At 44.5% G+C, this 18,490-nt stretch overlaps 1 protein-coding gene across 1 annotated transcript in view; it reads right to left on the bottom strand.

The window, feature by feature from the left end:
- The window catches only part of LOC148870033 (uncharacterized), a 45,495-nt gene that overhangs the window by 21,169 nt on the left and 5,836 nt on the right, over positions 1-18,490 (bottom strand). Inside the window, exons 5-9 of the mRNA XM_088973632.1 lie at positions 12,402-12,470; positions 12,252-12,308; positions 11,716-11,769; positions 11,529-11,591; positions 11,312-11,374 (exon numbers count right to left, since the gene is read on the bottom strand). Of these exons, the coding sequence (XP_088829758.1) occupies positions 11,312-11,374; positions 11,529-11,591; positions 11,716-11,769; positions 12,252-12,308; positions 12,402-12,470 (306 nt within the window). The remainder of the gene's footprint in view (positions 1-11,311; positions 11,375-11,528; positions 11,592-11,715; positions 11,770-12,251; positions 12,309-12,401; positions 12,471-18,490) is intronic.

The following is an 18,490-nucleotide window of genomic DNA, read 5'->3' as shown; positions in this document are numbered from 1 at the left end:
TGCATTGTCATGCTGAGTCACTGTTTCAACAGGGTCACGCCCACGTGTACCCGTGCTACGAGGTCGGGCCAAATCACCCTCCATCAACTGCCCCCCACTCCCTGCGCTGGCGGCGATGACCCAGCGCGGGGAGGTCATGACGCGCCGGGTGGATTTGGTGTTGGTACTCCATTGCGCGCTCCGTCCAGCTGGACCGGTCTAGTGCCCGGTTCGATCAAAAGAGGCCCGAGTCGCGTCTAGTTTACGCGCAGACCTCACGCGATTTGGACTTCGCGGATGTCAAAAACGCGCTAAACTATTTTCGCCTCGAGGAGCCCACATCTGTGGCTATAAATAAGGGGGACCCTTGGCCATTTCTTCGCCACAAAGCTTTCGTCGTTGGTGTTTTAGCTCGTGCTAGAGGCTTCTTAGCTTGGGTCTTCCAGTTCGTCCTGTTCTTCCAATCCGATCGCGTTCCTTTGGTGAGTTCTCCCGAGCTTCCTTTTCCCTTCCAGTTTGTTTCTTCCCTTTCTGTTTGTCATGTCGTCTAGCGTAGGTAGCCTAGCCGATGAGACTGGGGTGGGTATCTCGGCCCTAGGTGGCTCTTCGACCGCTCCACCACCCGACGTACAGGTGGCTTCGGGTAATCTGGCGTCTACCTCCAATCGAGGTCGGGTGCCAGACCAGTTCGGTCCTTCCACCATGACCTCGGAGAGGCTCCAGGACCTCATACAGAGGTTCCACCTTCCTGGGGAGTACTTATACAATCTCCCTACCGGCAACTTCCCATGGGAACACGGTCCTGATGAGATCGTGGTCTTCAGGGAGCAGTTCGTAGCCGGACTCCGACTCCCTCTCCACCATTTGTTTACCGAGGTGTTGGTGCACTTCAACATTACTTTGGACCAACTTCACCCGAATTCCATATGGAATATAGTTGGGACCATTTCTCTTTGCTTTGACCGATCTCTCTCTATCAACCTGGACATTCTTAGCACCATTTTGGCCATAAAGAAGTGTGCTCCGGGTACTCTCCCCGGGCACAGGCGGTCTTACTACTTGTCTCCCCGCCCGGGTTACAAGCTCATGCACAGACTCCAGAGTAAAGTCCCGGCCTGGAAGCGGGACTACTTCGTAGTTCGGGGCAGCATGGGATGGCCCATCCCTACTGACTGGAGGGTGGCTGTTCAAGACCCCGGTGTCATCTTAGACGGGAAGACCAAGAAGGCACTCTAGATGCTAGCTCAGCTCGGGTTAAATTATAAAGACTTCACATCCGAAGAGAAGCTCGTCCAACCCGGCTTGAGATCGGGTAGGTTTTGCTTTACTCAGCTTTTTGTATTCATGTTTACTTCGAGATTGCTAATGTCGAAATTCATTGCAGGCCCCATGGAGGTGGAGAAGATTGACAACCAAAGACTTCCACCAGATGAAGAGGAAGCAGCGCGTAGCCAAGAAGGCACGCGTTGAATCTCCCCAAGCCTCAGTCGAGACTCAACCTCTGCATGCTTTGGCTTTGGAGCCCGATCTCCCAAGCACTCCACCTGTCATCGACCTGGAAGGAGACACGGTACCTTAAGGGCCCAAGGTGGTAGCGGAGCCCTCTACTAAGCCCACCGAACCTGCTGCTAAGAGCATTGCCAAGGCTCGTGCTACAGAGGCTGCTACCGGGATGTTGAGATGACAGCGTCCAGCTCGGAGGGTCAGGGGAGCCAAACCGTCTTGAGTCCCCCGTGCAGTCTGAAGAAGAGCAAACTGGCTGCATACCCAGGGGAGGTCACCGAGTGGGCTGATCTGACTCCTGGTCAGCTCGGTGCCTGAGCTGCCACCCATACTATGTTGGTGAGTTTTTTTTTTTTGACCGGTTTTCCTTTGGCAGGTGAACTCCGTCGTTCGTGCCTTGACCCTTCAATCGGATCAGCATCTGAGGCGGGCTCAAGGTGCTCCCAAGGATGCTCTCAAGGAGGCCAAAGCTCAGGCCGTCGCCGACTATGTCAATTCTTCAAGGTTTGACGATGTGATGACCGAGGCCTACTGCAAGGGCTTCAAGCTCAGTCGGTGGCTAATCAGGCACCTCTACCACGACCTGGATACAAGCGCCATCACTACTTCGCTGATTACTGACGACATCGTGCGTCAGTCAAAGGATGATCCAGATTCTGAGGATGAAGGCGCTGAAGATGAAGTAGAGGATGCTGGCCCAGTTACTACCCCCAACGAGGTCTCGGGCAAAAACAGTGAGCCTCCCAAATAGCTCGGGTTCTGTACTTACGTGCTTAGTCTTCTCTCTGTTTTTCTTGCAACGGACTTTTGTAACGACATTTACATAAATAAAACTTTACTTTGTCGAGTATCTGGAGCAAGTTTTTCGTTTGTTTGCCGAAGTGGTCGTTTTGCTCTGAACCGTTAGGCTGTTAGGCTAATTACGCGAAGCGGGAGTTCCTCAACCGCTGTGTTCTCGAACTGTACTACATTACTTAGTAGGGGTAGCCTTGTGTACACCGAGGTGAGTGATAGTAGGGTATACGCCTAACCTGTCTGCACCCAAAGTAGGTTGTCACCAATTGTCCTTAACAGGTTGAACTCATTGCATTCCGGGGCGGGCTATTCACTACAAGGTTCGTGCCCGAGCTGCCTGCGCCTTGGGCGCTGCAAGTACTTAGTTCATGCCGGTGGAGTGACTAAGTCTTGTATGCTGCTGAGGTTTCCTTATTAGCTCGGCGTTTCAACCTTTAGGCTGGAGGAGTGTCTCGTGACCCACTCTCGGAGTCTGCCCATGCCATAGAGGCGACTGGGTCCTGTTGTGCCGAGGTCATGTTAGCTCGGTATTCTGGCCCTTAGGCTTTGGGAGTGGCTCGTGGCCTACCCAATTCTTACAGATAGAATTGTCTTAAGTTGACAATATTCCATGCCCAAGGTACTTGTTTCCCTTCGAGGGTCTCAAGCTCGTATGTTCCTTCCCCGAGCACTCGTTTCACTCGGTAAGGACCTTCCCAGTTGGACCCGAGCTTGCCAGCGCCAAGCTCCGATACCATAACTTTACGAAGGGCTAGGTCGCCCACGCGAAGGTTCCGCTTCTTGACCCTAGCGTTATAGTACCGAGCTACTCTCTGCTGGTAGGTTGCAGTCCTGATGTATGCGAAGTCCCTTCGTCGAGTAGATCGAGGTTGGTACGTAGCTCATCTTCGTTTGTCTAATCACTGTATGCTTCTAGTCGCAGCGTAGGTACTTCGATCTCTGCGGGGATCACTGCTTTGGTGCCATAGGCGAGATTGAAGGGTGTTTCTCTCGTGGCGGTCTTCTCCGTGGTCCGGTAGACCCATAGAACACTAGGTAGTTAATCTGCCCATAATCCTTTAGCTCAGTCTAGCCGCGCCTTTAGTCCGTGGAGGATGGCTCTGTTCGTGACTTCTGCCTGGCCGTTTGCTTGAGGGTGTGCGACTGAAGTAAAATTTTGTCGGATTCCCATGTCTTGGCACCAGTCCTAAAATTTGATGTCCTCGAACTGCTTGTCGTTGTCAGAAATCAATACCCGAGGTAATCCGAAGCGACACAAGATGTTCTTCCAAAAGAAGTTTTGAACATTTCAAGTTGTGATTGTCACAAGGGGTTCGGCTTCTACCCACTTGGTAAAGTAATCCACTTCTACTACTAAGAACTTCCTCCCACCTATTGCTGGCGAAAATGGCCCGAGTAGATCGATGCCCCACTGTGCAAAGGGCCACGGGCTGGTGAGATACTTGAGGTCGGCGGCGGGTTGGTGATGAATATTGGCATGTCTCTGGCACTTGTCACATTTTCTAATGAGCTCAATAGCGTCTGTCTTCATTGTTGGCCAGTAATATCCATGTCGGAGTGCCTTCTTGGGCTAGGGCCCTGCCCCCCAAGTGCCCACCGCACAACCCCTCATGAGTGTCGCAGGGTACGAGCTCGACTTCGGTAGGTCGCAAGCAACACAGGTAGGGGAGCGTGTAGGATCTCCGATACAGCCGTTCGTCTATCATGACGTATTTGGCTGCCTGGCACTGCACCCTTCTGGCTGCATTGCGATCTGCAGGGAGGGTCCCGTGTAGCAAGAAACTCGCGAGCGCGTCAATCCAGCTCGACTCCGCTTGAACGATGGGAGCAACCTCCTCTGCCCCCCCGAGAATGCTAGGCTGAGGCAAGTCCTCTATGTACACGGTTCTCATGGTGATGTCACTGGTGCTGGCTAATCTAGACAGGGCGTCGGCCTCAACGTTCTCCGACCTTGGGATTTGCTTGATAAAGTGTGACTGGAAGTTGAGCAGGGCCTCTCTGACTTTGGCCAAGTAGGCGATCATGGTTGGCTCGCAAGCTTCGTACTCGTCGGTGACCTGATTGACCACGAGCTGGGAGTCGTTGTAGATAATGATGTGCTTGGCTTTTACTTCTCTGGCTAGAGCTAGTCCGACCACCAACGCCTCGTACTCCGCTTCATTGTTCGATGCCGCAAACTCGAAGCGTAGCGCGTACTCCAGTTTCGTGCCACTTGAACTGTGCAGAACTGTTCCGTCTTCGCTACCCTGTTGGTTCGAGGAACCATCTATGTGAAGGATCTAGGGCTCCTCATCCCAGCTCGCGCTTGGCTGAACTAGGAGAGATGTCACACTAGCTTCTACCTCACGAGGCTTGGACCTAACCGGCCTGGGAGCTTCGGGCTCACCCGAGCTGGGATCCTCATGCTCAACCGGCCTGAGGGTTTCAGAGCTGAATGTGCACTCAACGATGAAATCTACTAAGGCTTGGGTCTTAATGGCAGTTCGTGGCTTGTACTGGAGGTCGTACTCGCTGAGCTCAACGGCCCACTTCGTCAAACGACCAGAGACATCAGGCTTTAGTAAGACTTGCCTCAGAGGTTTGTTAGTGAGAACGATAACAGTGTGAGACTAGAAGTACGGGCGGAGCTTCTGAGCTACAATTACCAGGGCATATGCTAGCTTTTCTATCTCCGGATATCTTCTCTGCTCCCTGCAATTATTTACTAACATAATAGATGGGTCGTTGGACCCGATCTACTTCCTTTATTAATACCGAACTGACCACTTCACCGCTTGCCGAGAGGTACAATTCTAAAACATCGCCCTCCTCGGGCCGGGTTAAGATTGGCAGACTAGTGAGGTATTTCTTGAGCTCGTCAAATGCGAGCTGGCAGTCTTGGGTCCACTCGAACCCTTTGCTCTTAATTGCCTTAAAGAATGGCAGACAGCGGTCCGCCAATTTGGACATGAAGCGGCTCAGGGCGGCTATGCGGCCATTCAACCTCTGAACCTCCTTCAACTTCTGAGGTGGTCTCATATCTAAGATGGCCTTAATCTTATCCGGGTTGGCCTCAATGCCGCGCCGGCTAACGATGTATCCTAGGAATTTACCCGAAGTCACACCGAATACACACTTGTTTGGGTTCAATCTCATATTAAACTTATGCAAAATTCCAAAAACAGAATGCAAGTCTTGTATTAATTCATGCGAAAATTGGGTTTTGACGACCATGTCGTCTACATAACATTCTACTTTTCTGCCGATTAATGGCGCGAACAACTTATTTACAGTCTTTGAAAGGTTGCCCCTGCATTCTTCAACCCGAAGGGCGTAACCTTGTAACAGTACAGGCCAAACTCAGTGATGAAGGCGGTCTTTTCTTCATCCGTCGGGTCCATCTTTATTTGGTTATAGCCCAAATAAGCATCTAATAAAATCAGCAACTCGTATATCTTGAGGTCGCATCCACCAAACGGTCAATTCTAGGAAGCGGGAAGCAGTCTTTCGGGCAAACTCGGTTTAGGTCGATGTAGTTGACACACATGCGCCACTTGCCGTTAGCCTTCTTTACCAGAACGGGGTTGGCTACCCATCTCGGGTAGTGGACTTCTCTTATGAAGTCAGCTGCGAGGAGCTTCTCGACCTCCTCGTCGACCGCTTTCCACCGCTCTGGGGCTAGGTTGCGTTTCTTTTGTCTAACGGGCCTTACTACAGGATCGGTATTCAGCTTGTGAGTTATAAGGTTAGGGTCTATACCGGGCATCTCTGCCGCGGACCATGCAAAAATATCTAAATTTTGAAGTAAGAAACTTACTAGTTCGGATTGTAGAGGTTCCTGGACGGAAGCACCGATCTGAAGCATCCGGGCTGGGTCTGCTGCCGAGGTCGGAACTGCAATTGTTTCTTCCGTGGGCGCAACTCTTTCTTCGCCTTGTTCTGTAGGCCGCTCCAGTTCGAGGTCGCCAGCCACCTTGATCTTTCCCTTCAGAGCAGCAACATAGCACTTGCGGGACTCGAGATGGTCGCCCCGCGCCACTCCCACACCGAAGTTTGTAGGGAACTTCATAGCCAAATGACAGGTGGAGACCACCGCCCGTAGGACATGGTGATCGGCCGACCTATTATGGCATTGTATGGGGAGGGGGTCGCGACCACCAGAAAGTTTAGGTTGAATCTGACCACACAAGGCCATGTGCCGACTTCCATAGGTACTGTTATTTTCCCAAGGGGTCGGACTTCTCCGCTGAAGCCCACCAAAGGAGTGTCTGCGAGCTACAACTGAAGCTGGTTGAATGCGGCTTTAAAGAGAATATCCTCCGAGCTACCCGAGTCAACGAGCATGCGCCTGACCTCAAAGTCGTTGATCCTCAGATTTATCACAAGTGCGTCATCATGGGGATAGTGGACCCCTCGCGCATCATCTTCTGTGAAGAAGATTGGCTCTTCTGTCCTCGGTCACTTTAGAGGATTTTGTTCTTCCCAGGCGGCCTCACGAACTGATGTCCGAGCTGCTGCTGAAGTACAACCCGCAACGATCGAACCTCCCACTATCATGTGGATGGTCCCCCGAACCGACCTCTCCTCTGGAGGCTGCCTCTGCGGCTGTTCAGTCAGCCTGCTGCTAGACTCGGGAGCATCCCTACCGTGCTCCCCTTGCCGACCTGCTTTATTACTATTATTATTATTATTATTTTGCACAAAGTTCCTCAAATATCCGCGACGGATGAGCTCCTCTATCTCATCGCGGAGGTTTTTACAACTCTCGGTACTGTGACCGTGATCTCGGTGGAAACTGCAATACAGATTCTTATTTCTCTCATTGGAAAATCCTTAACCCCAGGGATGAGGTGCAGGTAAGGTGGCTCCCGACGAGTAGCTTATCCGCCCAGTTGCCGAGCTGAACTCAGTGGGACCTTCCCTCCGAGTTGTGGTTGCATTCGTTGCGCTGTCATGCTGAGTCACTGTTTCAGTAGGGTCACGCCCACGTGTACCCGTGCTGCGAGGTCGGGCCAAATTACCCTCCATCAGACACCTTCCATAACTGCATAGATCTGTCTCTGAGAGAATCACCCACCCCAAATGGTCCTGAGAACAGGGCTGAAACATTCCCATTCTCATCCCTAAACACACCCCCAGCCCCTGAATGCCCAGGTTACATCATTACAAAGCCTTGGGTGATGAGAAAGTCAAAAATCAGACCCAAAAGACCATTTTTGAACATCCAAGAGCTCTGATAATATTAAATTTTTTATCAGAAACAGTAACTTTCATTAATAAAATAAAGGAAACCAATCACCCCAACAGGAGTGTTGACCCCACACATCAAGCCCCTATTACAAAGCTGCCCGGAAGCAATCCACACTGGTTGAACCTTGTTTAGCTAAGCCATCAGCCAAGGCATTGGTTGACCTTCTAGCCCAAATAAATTTTACAGCTAAGTCCCTTATCAGCCACCAAATTTCCCTCATATTTTGTCTGTAACTCCAGTTCTCCAAACTTCCTTCCTGCATCCAACCTACTAACAACTTGGAGTCCCCTTCCACTTCAATCCAATGGAGGCCCAACTGCTTAGCTAATCCCAGCCCATGGAGGAGAGCCAATATCCCAGCTCTTAAAGAATCTCCCACCCCTATGTCCCTGAGAAAAGGGATAGTACATTTCCTTCTTCATCTCTTAGAGCTCCTCCTATCCTGGACAGTCCCAAGTTGCCAAGTGAACTCCCATCAAAATTCAGCTTAAATCTTTGATGTGAAGGTGGCGTCCAAGTCTCCTGGATTACAGATTTAGGTCTTGAAGAGTTTGCTACTACATTCCAGCCCTTAGTTATATCATCAACAGAGAACTCTTTGTATAAATCCAGCACTTTTACCCAATGTGCTACCTTGATGGTTATGTTGTCAATCAATTCTTCCTTTGCCACTCTTGTTGCTCTCCAAAGAGTTCTCCTTTTCTTCTGCTATCTATAGAAGCTTGCATCAAATTGTCCTGCCACACTAGGGATCCATCTGCAACTAAAAAGAAAATAGAACCATATCCAAATACAACTAACACCCAGCAAGTAAGTCTACAATGTCCCAAGCATCTTTCTTATTCAGTGTGTTTATCCCAGTCCTCATAGAGTCCCTCCATTCTAGCTTAGACAAAGCTTCTGATACATTCTTAGGAATGGACTAGGCTGAAATGGAGGCTAGGAAGGAATAGTAGGAAGGGGACAAAAAGTTGTAAGAAAGGTGTTTGGAAATGCAATGAGCAGTACATTACTTCTTACCCTTTCACAATGCAATAGATAGGTGAAGGTCAGAGAAGGAAGGTACTAGTGATGGTGGTATGGGACGTATCCTCTCTTTAGTGATTGGAAGTGTCGAAGGCTCATCTAGAGATGGGAGAACAAGTTGTGCATGTCTTTACCTTTGTCATTGGTACCGCCTCTAAAGAACATAAGAACATATGTGTAGTAAACACAGGACTAGGAGGAGGTGGAGTAGGGATGAAGGAGCTAGGAAAAGAGGACGACTAAATTACAGGGACCAAAGGAGTTGAAGAAAGGCTAACACAAGATTCAACAGAAGCTGACAAGCGAATAGGGAAAGCAAACAATTCGATAAAGGGATCCCCCTCAGAAGAATGGCCACAAAAAGGAGTGTTTAGAAGAGAGTTTGGACTTCAGAAGAGGGTTTCATGATCATGAATTGAACAGTGTTGTAAACCAATTACAAGGCTTGGAAGGAGTGTGTTTAGAAGATGGTAAAAGGGATATGAGAATTTGGACCCTATCACCTTAACATGTAATTCCTTTTTCTCATCCTTCCTCTTTTCCTCTTAGGGAGATATGGAGTACTCATATCCCTCCTAGGGTGGGTGGGTGATGCAGGGAAATGTTTCTAAAAAGAATTAATACTTATGAGCTACTGCAAAGAAAAAACCTAATTGGTGCCTCTCCTCCCACTAGTGCTCCTTCTACAAAGTTAATGGTGGTGAGAATTGCTATCACTTATTAATCTCCTTTTTCTTTTTCAATTTGGAATTGGTTCTTTTCTTTGTTTGGGTGCAGGTGGAACTCTCCGTCTTAATGTACAAAGCTTGTTTACTTCTACTTTCCCAAGCCAGCCAAAGAAGAGGGGAAAATTGCTTTGGAGATGCACAAGGGCAGCGGTGTGTTGGACAAATCGGAAAGAGAGGAATCATTGAACATTTCTTGGAAAAGAACAAAGTAGAGAAGCTATTACTGAAGTTGTTACTATCATGGTGATCCACTGGGTGAATCATTGAACATTTCTTGGAAAAGAACAAAGTAGAGAAGCTATTACTGAAGTTGTTACTTCAAGCATACAAAAATGAGAAAGAAAAAAAATGCAATTGAGAAACTCCACAACAATACATTCCTCTCTCTTTTCTTTTTGATACAAAGAGGATTTCCTTCTCACTCCTTTCTTTACAATAAGTTGTCATCAATCAAACAAAATCCTGAATGTAGACAGCCTTAACCTTTTTGGGTTTTGTATACAAGAAGGGAACCGTAGTCAATCAAGATGATTATTTGACTGTAGACAGTTTTTATCCCTTTGTTCTTCATTTTCAATTGAAAAGAACCATAATCAGCCCTTGGGAATAAGACTGTAGATGGTTTAATCCCTAACCTATCTTGATAGAGGGACTATAATCAACCAAGTAAAAACACCTGGTTGTAAATGCTTTCTTTCCCTCTATTTCCTTTCTTAGAAGTAAAAAAGAAAGAGAGAAGATGCATAGCAAAAGACGCATATAAGTATTTACAGAGACAACTTTCCTTTACCTACCTGTATTAGGGAAATTTCTTTTTCTCTTCCCTGTCTTCCCCTGAGAACTTCTCTTTTCTTCTCTCTTTATCTTGGCTTTTCTTAAATCTCTAAGAGTGGTATGTTCTAAGACAATTTTCTCCAAAGAGGCCTCCAGTTCCCCTCTAAGGAACTTAAATAGGGAGTGGGGTAGTTATGCAACTACCCCCTCCCCCTAGGTGAATGACACCTAGCCTTCCCACTTAAAGAGAAGGAATTCCCGTACGAGACACCTTATTTAGTTTTGATGATTTAGCTAGAATACTAGCCAACCCACTAATTTGGGATATGAGCTATTTCAAGTCTATTTGGGTTTGTTCAAAAAAAATTGCTTTCAACATGCAATAGGAGAGAAAGTCTCAGCAAAGTCAACCCCATACATTGACTGTACCCCTTTGCTGCCAATCATGCCTTATACTGATCAAAACTACCATCAGCAAACTGTAAATCAGAAACCACCTACTCTTGTCTCCCCACCATTAAAACTTTAAAAATTCCTCTCATCAGCTCTCTTTAACAATTTAGCGAATATCTCAACACCCAAAATAAATAGCTAAGAAAACAAAGGATCCCCTTGTCAAAGCCCTCTAGTTGCTTTAAAGAAATCCTTTGGGGAGCCATTAATGAAAATTGAAAATGAGTGGTCTTCAGGCATACCATCATCCAATTAATTCATCTTGCCCCAAAACACATCTTCTCCATCACCAACTGAAGATAACACCAATAAACATGATTACTGAAGATAACACCAATAAACATGATTATAAGCCTTCTATAGATCCAACTTAAATACAAATAAAAACCAAAAAATAATAATAATAATACACGTAAAAGTAGAATGTTATCCCAGCTATGTCTTGAATCTGGATCCATTAATTCATATTCAAGCAAGAGAGATGAGTACACAACAGGAACCGTAGAGCATGGTATTGCAGCCCACATTGTGTAGTTACTAGCTAGCCAATATTCTGGTTTAGAACTGATCATATCTTATAACTTAATTTTTTATAATAAAAAAGAAATTTATTAAAAAGAAAATTCATTAAAAATCGATCACATCTCATGACTTTTGTTTTAATTTATAGTAAGCCATAAAGAAAAATCCATTCATACAGTACCATTAGAAAGTCATAGGTCAAAAGTTAATGAAACAGAACATAAATTGTAAAAAAATGTGGAAAGGAGAACGCCTTTTTTTCTCAATTAAAAAGGATAGGACATAATTACTGCTAACTTACAGTTTTAACTGTTTCAATGTGGGGTAAAGCCCACTTCTCAGCCTGAGCTTTTATCTCTAGAGCCTGAAATAATTCAGAAATGAGAAAATAACCAGTTGATCCTATATATATATATATATATATATATATATATATATATAATAGACAAATTCTACAATCATTAGAACTAAGAATTGATCAACTCAGCTACACACGTCATGCAATAACAAAATACAACCTTTTGGGTGGCAACATCCATGGCAGGCCTCCCATGCTCATTCCACTCTTTTTCCATAAAGGACTGCAAGTTGAGAAAAAGACAATTAAAAAAAGAAGCTTTTCCTTTCATCCTTTTTTTCTTCTTTTAGTACAAGGGCATAAAGGCCTTGTCATATAAACATAGAAGGAACATGGCATCATTTTACCTGGTAATGAAGTAAATGAGTTGCAAGCCAAGATGGAAGCCATGCACCATGAACCTGATCAAAGTAATAAGTAATAACAAATATTAATCAAATACATTTATTCAAATTGTCACCAAGACAAGAACTACATGAAATGCAATGTGGAGTAGTGCACCTTCTGCAACTGCAGTAAAAGGGCAATGGCTAATCATTATATCAAAAGTATAACCAACCAAAATATACAAGAGAAGTAGCAAATGTGTGAATATCTGTGCACATGTATGGAGAGAGAGAATCCAATTGGTTTCAGATTACAGGTTCAATATTTCTGCTTTCTAAGGTTTGCAAAACCTACTGGATCATTAAACCACTGGGTTTCCACACACCATTCTGTCCACTTGAGTTTTACTAGTTTGACCAGTTTTATGCACTTACTAAACCAGGAAGTGAGCTTGCATGAACTAAAAAATGGTTCCCTATTCCCAGGATTACCCAGTTCTTCTGGTCCAGTTTTTTATAACCATTAACAAAATTAAAGCACCAGCACTTAGTCTTACCTCCAACAATTCTTTAGTCTTTGAAGTGGCCTCCAACTTTGCCTTCATCATCTCTTCCTGTAGTCATTGAAAAGGAAATCAAACTTACATCACCGTCATATAGCATAAGAAAAATAAATAAAACCAAGAGACACCAAGTAACTAAAATACCTCTGCCACTTTAAGGGCACGCTCAGTTTTGCGAATTCTGCTTTTCTGTCCATCATTGATCTTTTGGAGCTGTACCAGCAAGCCAAAGATAACAAACGGAGTAATGTCAGTAATAATAATATCAGTATCTCCATAATAGAACACCAGCTAACCTAGTTCAACTGAATAAGTGAATGTAACCATGAAAAGACATGAAACTATCATTTCAGTGATAAGAAGTATATAGGAATAAATAAGAATGAAACTCCCTATTGCGTAAGTGGTTGTGGAGGCTCCCTCTGGAACTAGAAACTATCTATTGCATAAGTGGTTGTGGAGGCTCCATCTGAAGCAGGACAGGTTGTCGCATAAAGTAATTTGCTATTATCCATGGTCTGATGGAAATTTGTTGGGGTGCTAGCTTTTCTCCTAGGGCAACTATGGCCTCCCCTTGGAAAGTTATTTTTAGCATCATGCTGGCCTTAAAAACTATTATTAAGTAATGTAGGCATGGGCAACAAATTTCTTTTTTTGAAAAGACACTTGGGTGGGCCTTGGCGCAACAGTTGGGTTGCTCCATTTCGACCTGGTTGACCAGGTTCAAATCCTGGAAACAGCCTCTTTGTATGTGCAGGGGTAAGTCTGCATGCATCTGTCCCTCTCCAGACCCCACATTGGCGGGAGCCTCATGTACCAGGCTGCCCTTTTACTTGGGTAGGAATTTTTCTCTAAAAGACCATTTTACTAATCTCTATGCTTTATCCTCATACAAATCAGAATTCAGAACCTATTTCCAAGTTTTCTAGGTCTTAGGGAAGGGGAGCTTGAATCTGTGATCAACCTCCTGAACATTCTTGAAGCTACCTTCCTGGACTCATTTTACTTGGATAGTAATATTAGGGACAGCCTCACTCTTGGTTACGTTCTCTTGTGCTTCATTCTTTTGTGTGCTTTTACATCCCCAAAGTTTGCTAACTCCTCCAATCACAGGTGTGGAGTAGATCAGTCCCTCTCAAGGCAAGGATTTTCTGTAGGGAAATAGTTCTCAGGAAGATAAACACTTGTGGCATGTTTCAGATGTAAACTTGAGCTAGGAGGAAGAAGAAGAAGAAGAAACATTTGAATATGTGGGATGTGTAACTGTTCACTCCCACAAAGAAAACTTTATATTAGGTTACTAAATTACATATATGCCCTTAGTTATAGTGCCCAAATACAAATAAATGAAAAAGACAAATGAGCCCCTACAAACAAAACATATTCTCCTCCCAGAATTAGTGCTTTTTGTTGGGAAGCTTTCCTTGAAAAGTGTAACACTTGTGACCTACTTCAAAGAAAAAGGCCTAATTGGTGTTTATCCCCACACTGGGGCATCCTTTGTAAGAAGAATGGTGAGAATTGTTATCACTTACTGGTTTCCTGCCCATTTGTTTCAGAGATCTGGTGTTGGTTTTTCTATCTTTTTGGTTGCAAGTGACCCCCCCCCCCCTCAAATGTACCAAGCCTATTTCATTCTACTACCGTTAGGGGGCTGAAGAAGAGAGGGAAAATTCTATGGAGATGTGTAAGAGCAGCTGTATCTTGGACAGTCTGGGAGGAAAGGACTCAACAGACCTTTCATGGGAAAGAAAGAAATAAGTGTAATCATTGAACTAATTTCTATAAGGGTGGTTCATTGGGTTAAGACTTTGCAACTTTTTAAAAACTATTCAGGAGATATCATCAGGAAGTGGAAAGAAGTGGCTTGGTCAGCTCCAAGGAGGATTTCACCTAACCCAATTTGGTGCCCTCCAGCTTCGTGGTTCACTAAACTAAACTTTGATGGCAATAGCGAAGGAAATCTAGGCCTATCGGGTATGGGGGGAGATTTCAGGAATGGTGAAGGTCGAATTATTGCATTGTATTCTGGTTCTATTGGATGGGGGGACTCTCTTAGAGCTGAAATATTGGTTGTTTTGGAAGGGTTAAAAATAGCTCAAGAGTTAAATATCAGAAAACTGATAGTGGAAGGTGATTCTAAGTTGGCTATAAACTGGCTAATGAAGGATGATTCTAGTTTGTGGAAGTTTCTAAATGAGAAGAAGAAAGTTAGACATCTCACTCAAAACATGGAAGTCAAGTTTCAACGGACTAAGAGGTGTGTCAATTCCTTGGCAGATTCATTGGCCAAACAAGGGGTGGGAAGAGTCAATTTTTTCTGGGCAATATTGTAATCTGAACTGTATTCTTGGGAGGGTTAAGAGTTTTTACCCCTCCTTTTGTATCTTTCTTTATGAATACCCATTAATAAAAGTCTTTGTTATTTATCCAAAAAAAAAAAAACAAAACATATTCTCAACACTCAAAACTGGCTAATGAAGGATGATTCTAGTTTGTGGAAGTTTCTAAATGAGAAGAAGAAAGTTAGACATCTCACTCAAAACATGGAAGTCAAGTTTCAACGGACTAAGAGGTGTGTCAATTCCTCGGCAGATTCATTGGCCAAACAAGGGGTGGGAAGAGTCAATTTTTTCTGGGCAATATTGTAATCTGAACTGTATTCTTGGGAGGGTTAAGAGTTTTTACCCCTCCTTTTGTATCTTTCTTTATGAATACCCATTAATAAAAGTCTTTGTTATTTATCCAAAAAAAAAAAAACAAAACATATTCTCAACACTCCACCTCAAGCTGAGTATAGATATCTATCATGCCCAGCTTGCCAAGATTGTTGTTGAGTTTCAATTTGAGAACCCCTTGGTCAACAATCAGCTAAGTGGGTGACCTTGATTCTGGTTCCTTCCTATCTTCCAACCTCTCACTACTCCTTCCATGCCTGCCTTAGAGAGATCAAACCGTTGAAAACATCTGCGACTAGGGCGAAAAGGAAAGGGGAAAAGGGGTCACCTGCCTTAGTCCTCTAAACGCTGGGAAAAAAATCCTTGACTACCCCCATTAACCAATACCGAAAAATGGCAAGAACTTATGCAGCCCTTTATCCAATTACACCATCTAACTCCAAACCCACAACACCCTAGGACCTCTAATAAAAAACTCCAATCCACAAAATCATAGGCCTTTTCTAAAACCAGCTTACAAACAAAACCTTCATTTCCAGACTCTCATATCCTCCACACACTCATTAGCTATTAAGATTTGATATGTTATTTGTCTCCCTTGCACAAATGCTCCTTGGGCTTGACTAATGATGGAGGGCAGCACTACTTTAATCCTCAAAGATAACACTTTAGCCAGGATTTTGTAAATGCTAGTCACCAAGCTGGTCGGCCTAAAATCTTTAGGATCATTTGCTTCTTTCTTCTTAGGGGTTAGAGCTATGAAAGTAGCATCAACTCCAAGGCTTACTTTGTTATTGTCCTCAAATTCCTTAAACACAGTACAAAGGTCTTCTCTTACCACATTCCAACAATCTTGATAAAAAACCATGGTGAAGCCATCTGGCCCAGGAGCTTTAGATCTGTCCATTGAAAACACTGCTTGCCTAATTTCCTCTTCTTCAAAACTTCTCTCTAACCAGATTGCTTGCTCTTCAAACAGCTTGGACCAATCTAGACCTCCCAGCCTTAGTCTATTATTCAATGCCTTCCCTACAATTGATTTAAAGTGATCCACCAACACTCTGGCTATCTCATCTTGGTTTGTTACTTCCGATCCATCCACTTCTAATCTGGCCACACAGTTTTTTCATCTCCTCCCATTAGCCAACGCATGGAAAAATTTTGTATTGTTGTCCCCTTCTTTGATCCATTTATGTCTTGACTTTTGCCTCCAGGAAATCTCCTCTCTAAGAAGAACCTCTTCCAATTCCTTTTTTAAATGTCTTCTCAAATTCCTTTCTTGCTCATTCATGATTCGTTGAGATTCTTTGGAATCTAGATCATCAATTATCGATAACAAATTATTCTTTTGCTCCTCTATCCTTCCAAAATGCTCCTGATTCCACTCTTTAATCCTGGCTCTCAATCTCTTCAACTTTTTGTGGAACCTTACACCTTTCCACTTTACCCCTCTCAAGCCTTCATTCCACCACTCACCTACCAATCGTTCAAAGTCCGGATGAGTCAGCCACATATTCTCAAATCTAAAGGGTCGTGGTCCAAAGCCTAGAGTTTCTTGACCTAATAGGATAAAGCAATGATCAGACATAACTCCAGGAAGAGTTATGGCCACCAAATTCCTCCAATGATCCTCCCACTCTACATTAAAAAGGAACCTATCAAGTTTGGAGCACAGAGGGTTTTCTTGGAAATTAGACCGTGTAAAATTAGCTTGTAGAAGGGGTAACGCCTTTAGACCACAAGTGCTAATTAAGTCATTGAAATTTCTCATGTTTGTAGTAATCGTTCTTTGGGGATTATTTGATTCATTGCAAAACCTGATTACATTGAAATCCCCCCAGGCACCACGGGCCATCCCATAAGCCTTGTATTCCATACAACTCCTCCCACATTTCCTTCCTTTCTCTATAACTATTTGGCCCGTAGACATTAGTTAACACCCAAGTGAATCTGTCTTCCACATTTCTGAATTTTAAAGACACATAGAATCTCCCTATAAGTTCTTCCACTGATTCTACAACATCCTCCCTCCACAAGGTAACTATCCCTCCCGAGGCTCCCCAAGGAGAAGCTGAAGTCCAGCAAACTCTTCTTGATTTCCACACACTTTTGACTCATCTTCTATCCAAATCCGCCAACTTGGTTTCCTATAACATGACTATATCGGGTTTCTCTCTTCTCAGCAAGTCTTTAATTGCCCTTCTTTTTCTTGCACTCCCTAACCTTCTCAATTCCAACGAATAATTTCCACTATAAGACTCCTTTTAGACGCCCCTTAATAACCCAGTTCCATCTCACAAAGAACCCCTCCTTCTCTCTCCCCTTCCACTAAACTCGATATCACCCTCTATATCTAAGATTAGTCTCTCCACTTCGGATCTCTTTTTCTTTTTCCTTTGCACATTCCCCTCTGTCTTTTTAGCCAGCCCACTAACTTCACCCACCTCCCCCTCCAACCTAGAGCTTCTGTAACACTCCTTGTTCTGAGGATTTGCTTCATGTTCCCCGCCATCTAATCCCTCCTCCTTTGCTTTATACTCCTCCAATAATGCACAGATCTACTCACATATTCTTCCTAACTCTTCCTCCTGCTTTTTCTTAACCTCCAACTCTCCCTCACTCCTCTCACCTTCACCATTGTTAAGCTCTCTGCCTCCCTCCCCGCCTAATTATTCCTCTTTGGATGCTGGAGTATCTGTTTCAACCACAGGAAGAGCATCAATAACTAAAACCGAACGAACAAAAGTACATGCATTGTTGGGGACCAGGTGAGCTTCCAAGGGAGAGGGACCGGCATAGGGAAGCAAGTCTAATCCCGTTTCCTATGGTCTGATCTACATAAGAGATTTTTCGTAGGATATCAACACTTATCACCTTCCGCAGTTGAGTTAGTCTTCCACTGCTGTCAGGCTTCAGGCGATACATTACAGACCATTCCGGTAGAGTCTGATCTAAAGGGCTAATCTCCCTTGCGAGTATAAACAAAACCTGAGTCCCAGTCGTACTAGCCTTCTGTCGTTCCATCGTAAACTTTCGTTCTGAAGTTGTCTTCCTCAGTGATGTCCTTCGATCTGCTTAGATCGATGCTATCCAGACTCACAAAATCGTCCGATTCTGAATCGCTAAAGTCTTCATTCTCAGAGAAGTCATTCCTTCTTTCCTCTAGATCACTTTGTCTAACACATCTTGGGTTACGCTTTTCTAGCGACGGTTTTTTTAATCTTGCCATCGTAATCCATTGTTTCAAACCTCCAACATGCATAAAGGTTGAACATCCTCCTATTCAGTCTGTTGATCTCGAAGAGGAAGAAGATAGATGGTAATAACCATCTATCGAAGGCACACCCTTAGTCACGTGCCTCTTTAAATTTTCTCTTTTGGGTCTGGCCCTTAAAATGGGCTCCTTGTGTCCACCTGACCCGCCTTATATGGGCTTAATGTTTGCGGCCCATTGAAGACTTATACCCCTGATCTTTTATAAGAGCCTCCTTTAGAAAGCCCAGTACCCACCACTTCCGATTTAGCCGGCCCAATTTTTAGAATTTTGGGCCCACC

Source organism: Nelumbo lutea, chromosome 2 (assembly GCF_056320005.1).
Source record: "Nelumbo lutea isolate HS-2025 chromosome 2, American lotus-T2T, whole genome shotgun sequence".
In the NCBI taxonomy this organism is placed as follows: Eukaryota; Viridiplantae; Streptophyta; class Magnoliopsida; order Proteales; family Nelumbonaceae; genus Nelumbo; species Nelumbo lutea.
This window is presented reverse-complemented; position numbering and strand designations above follow the sequence as displayed.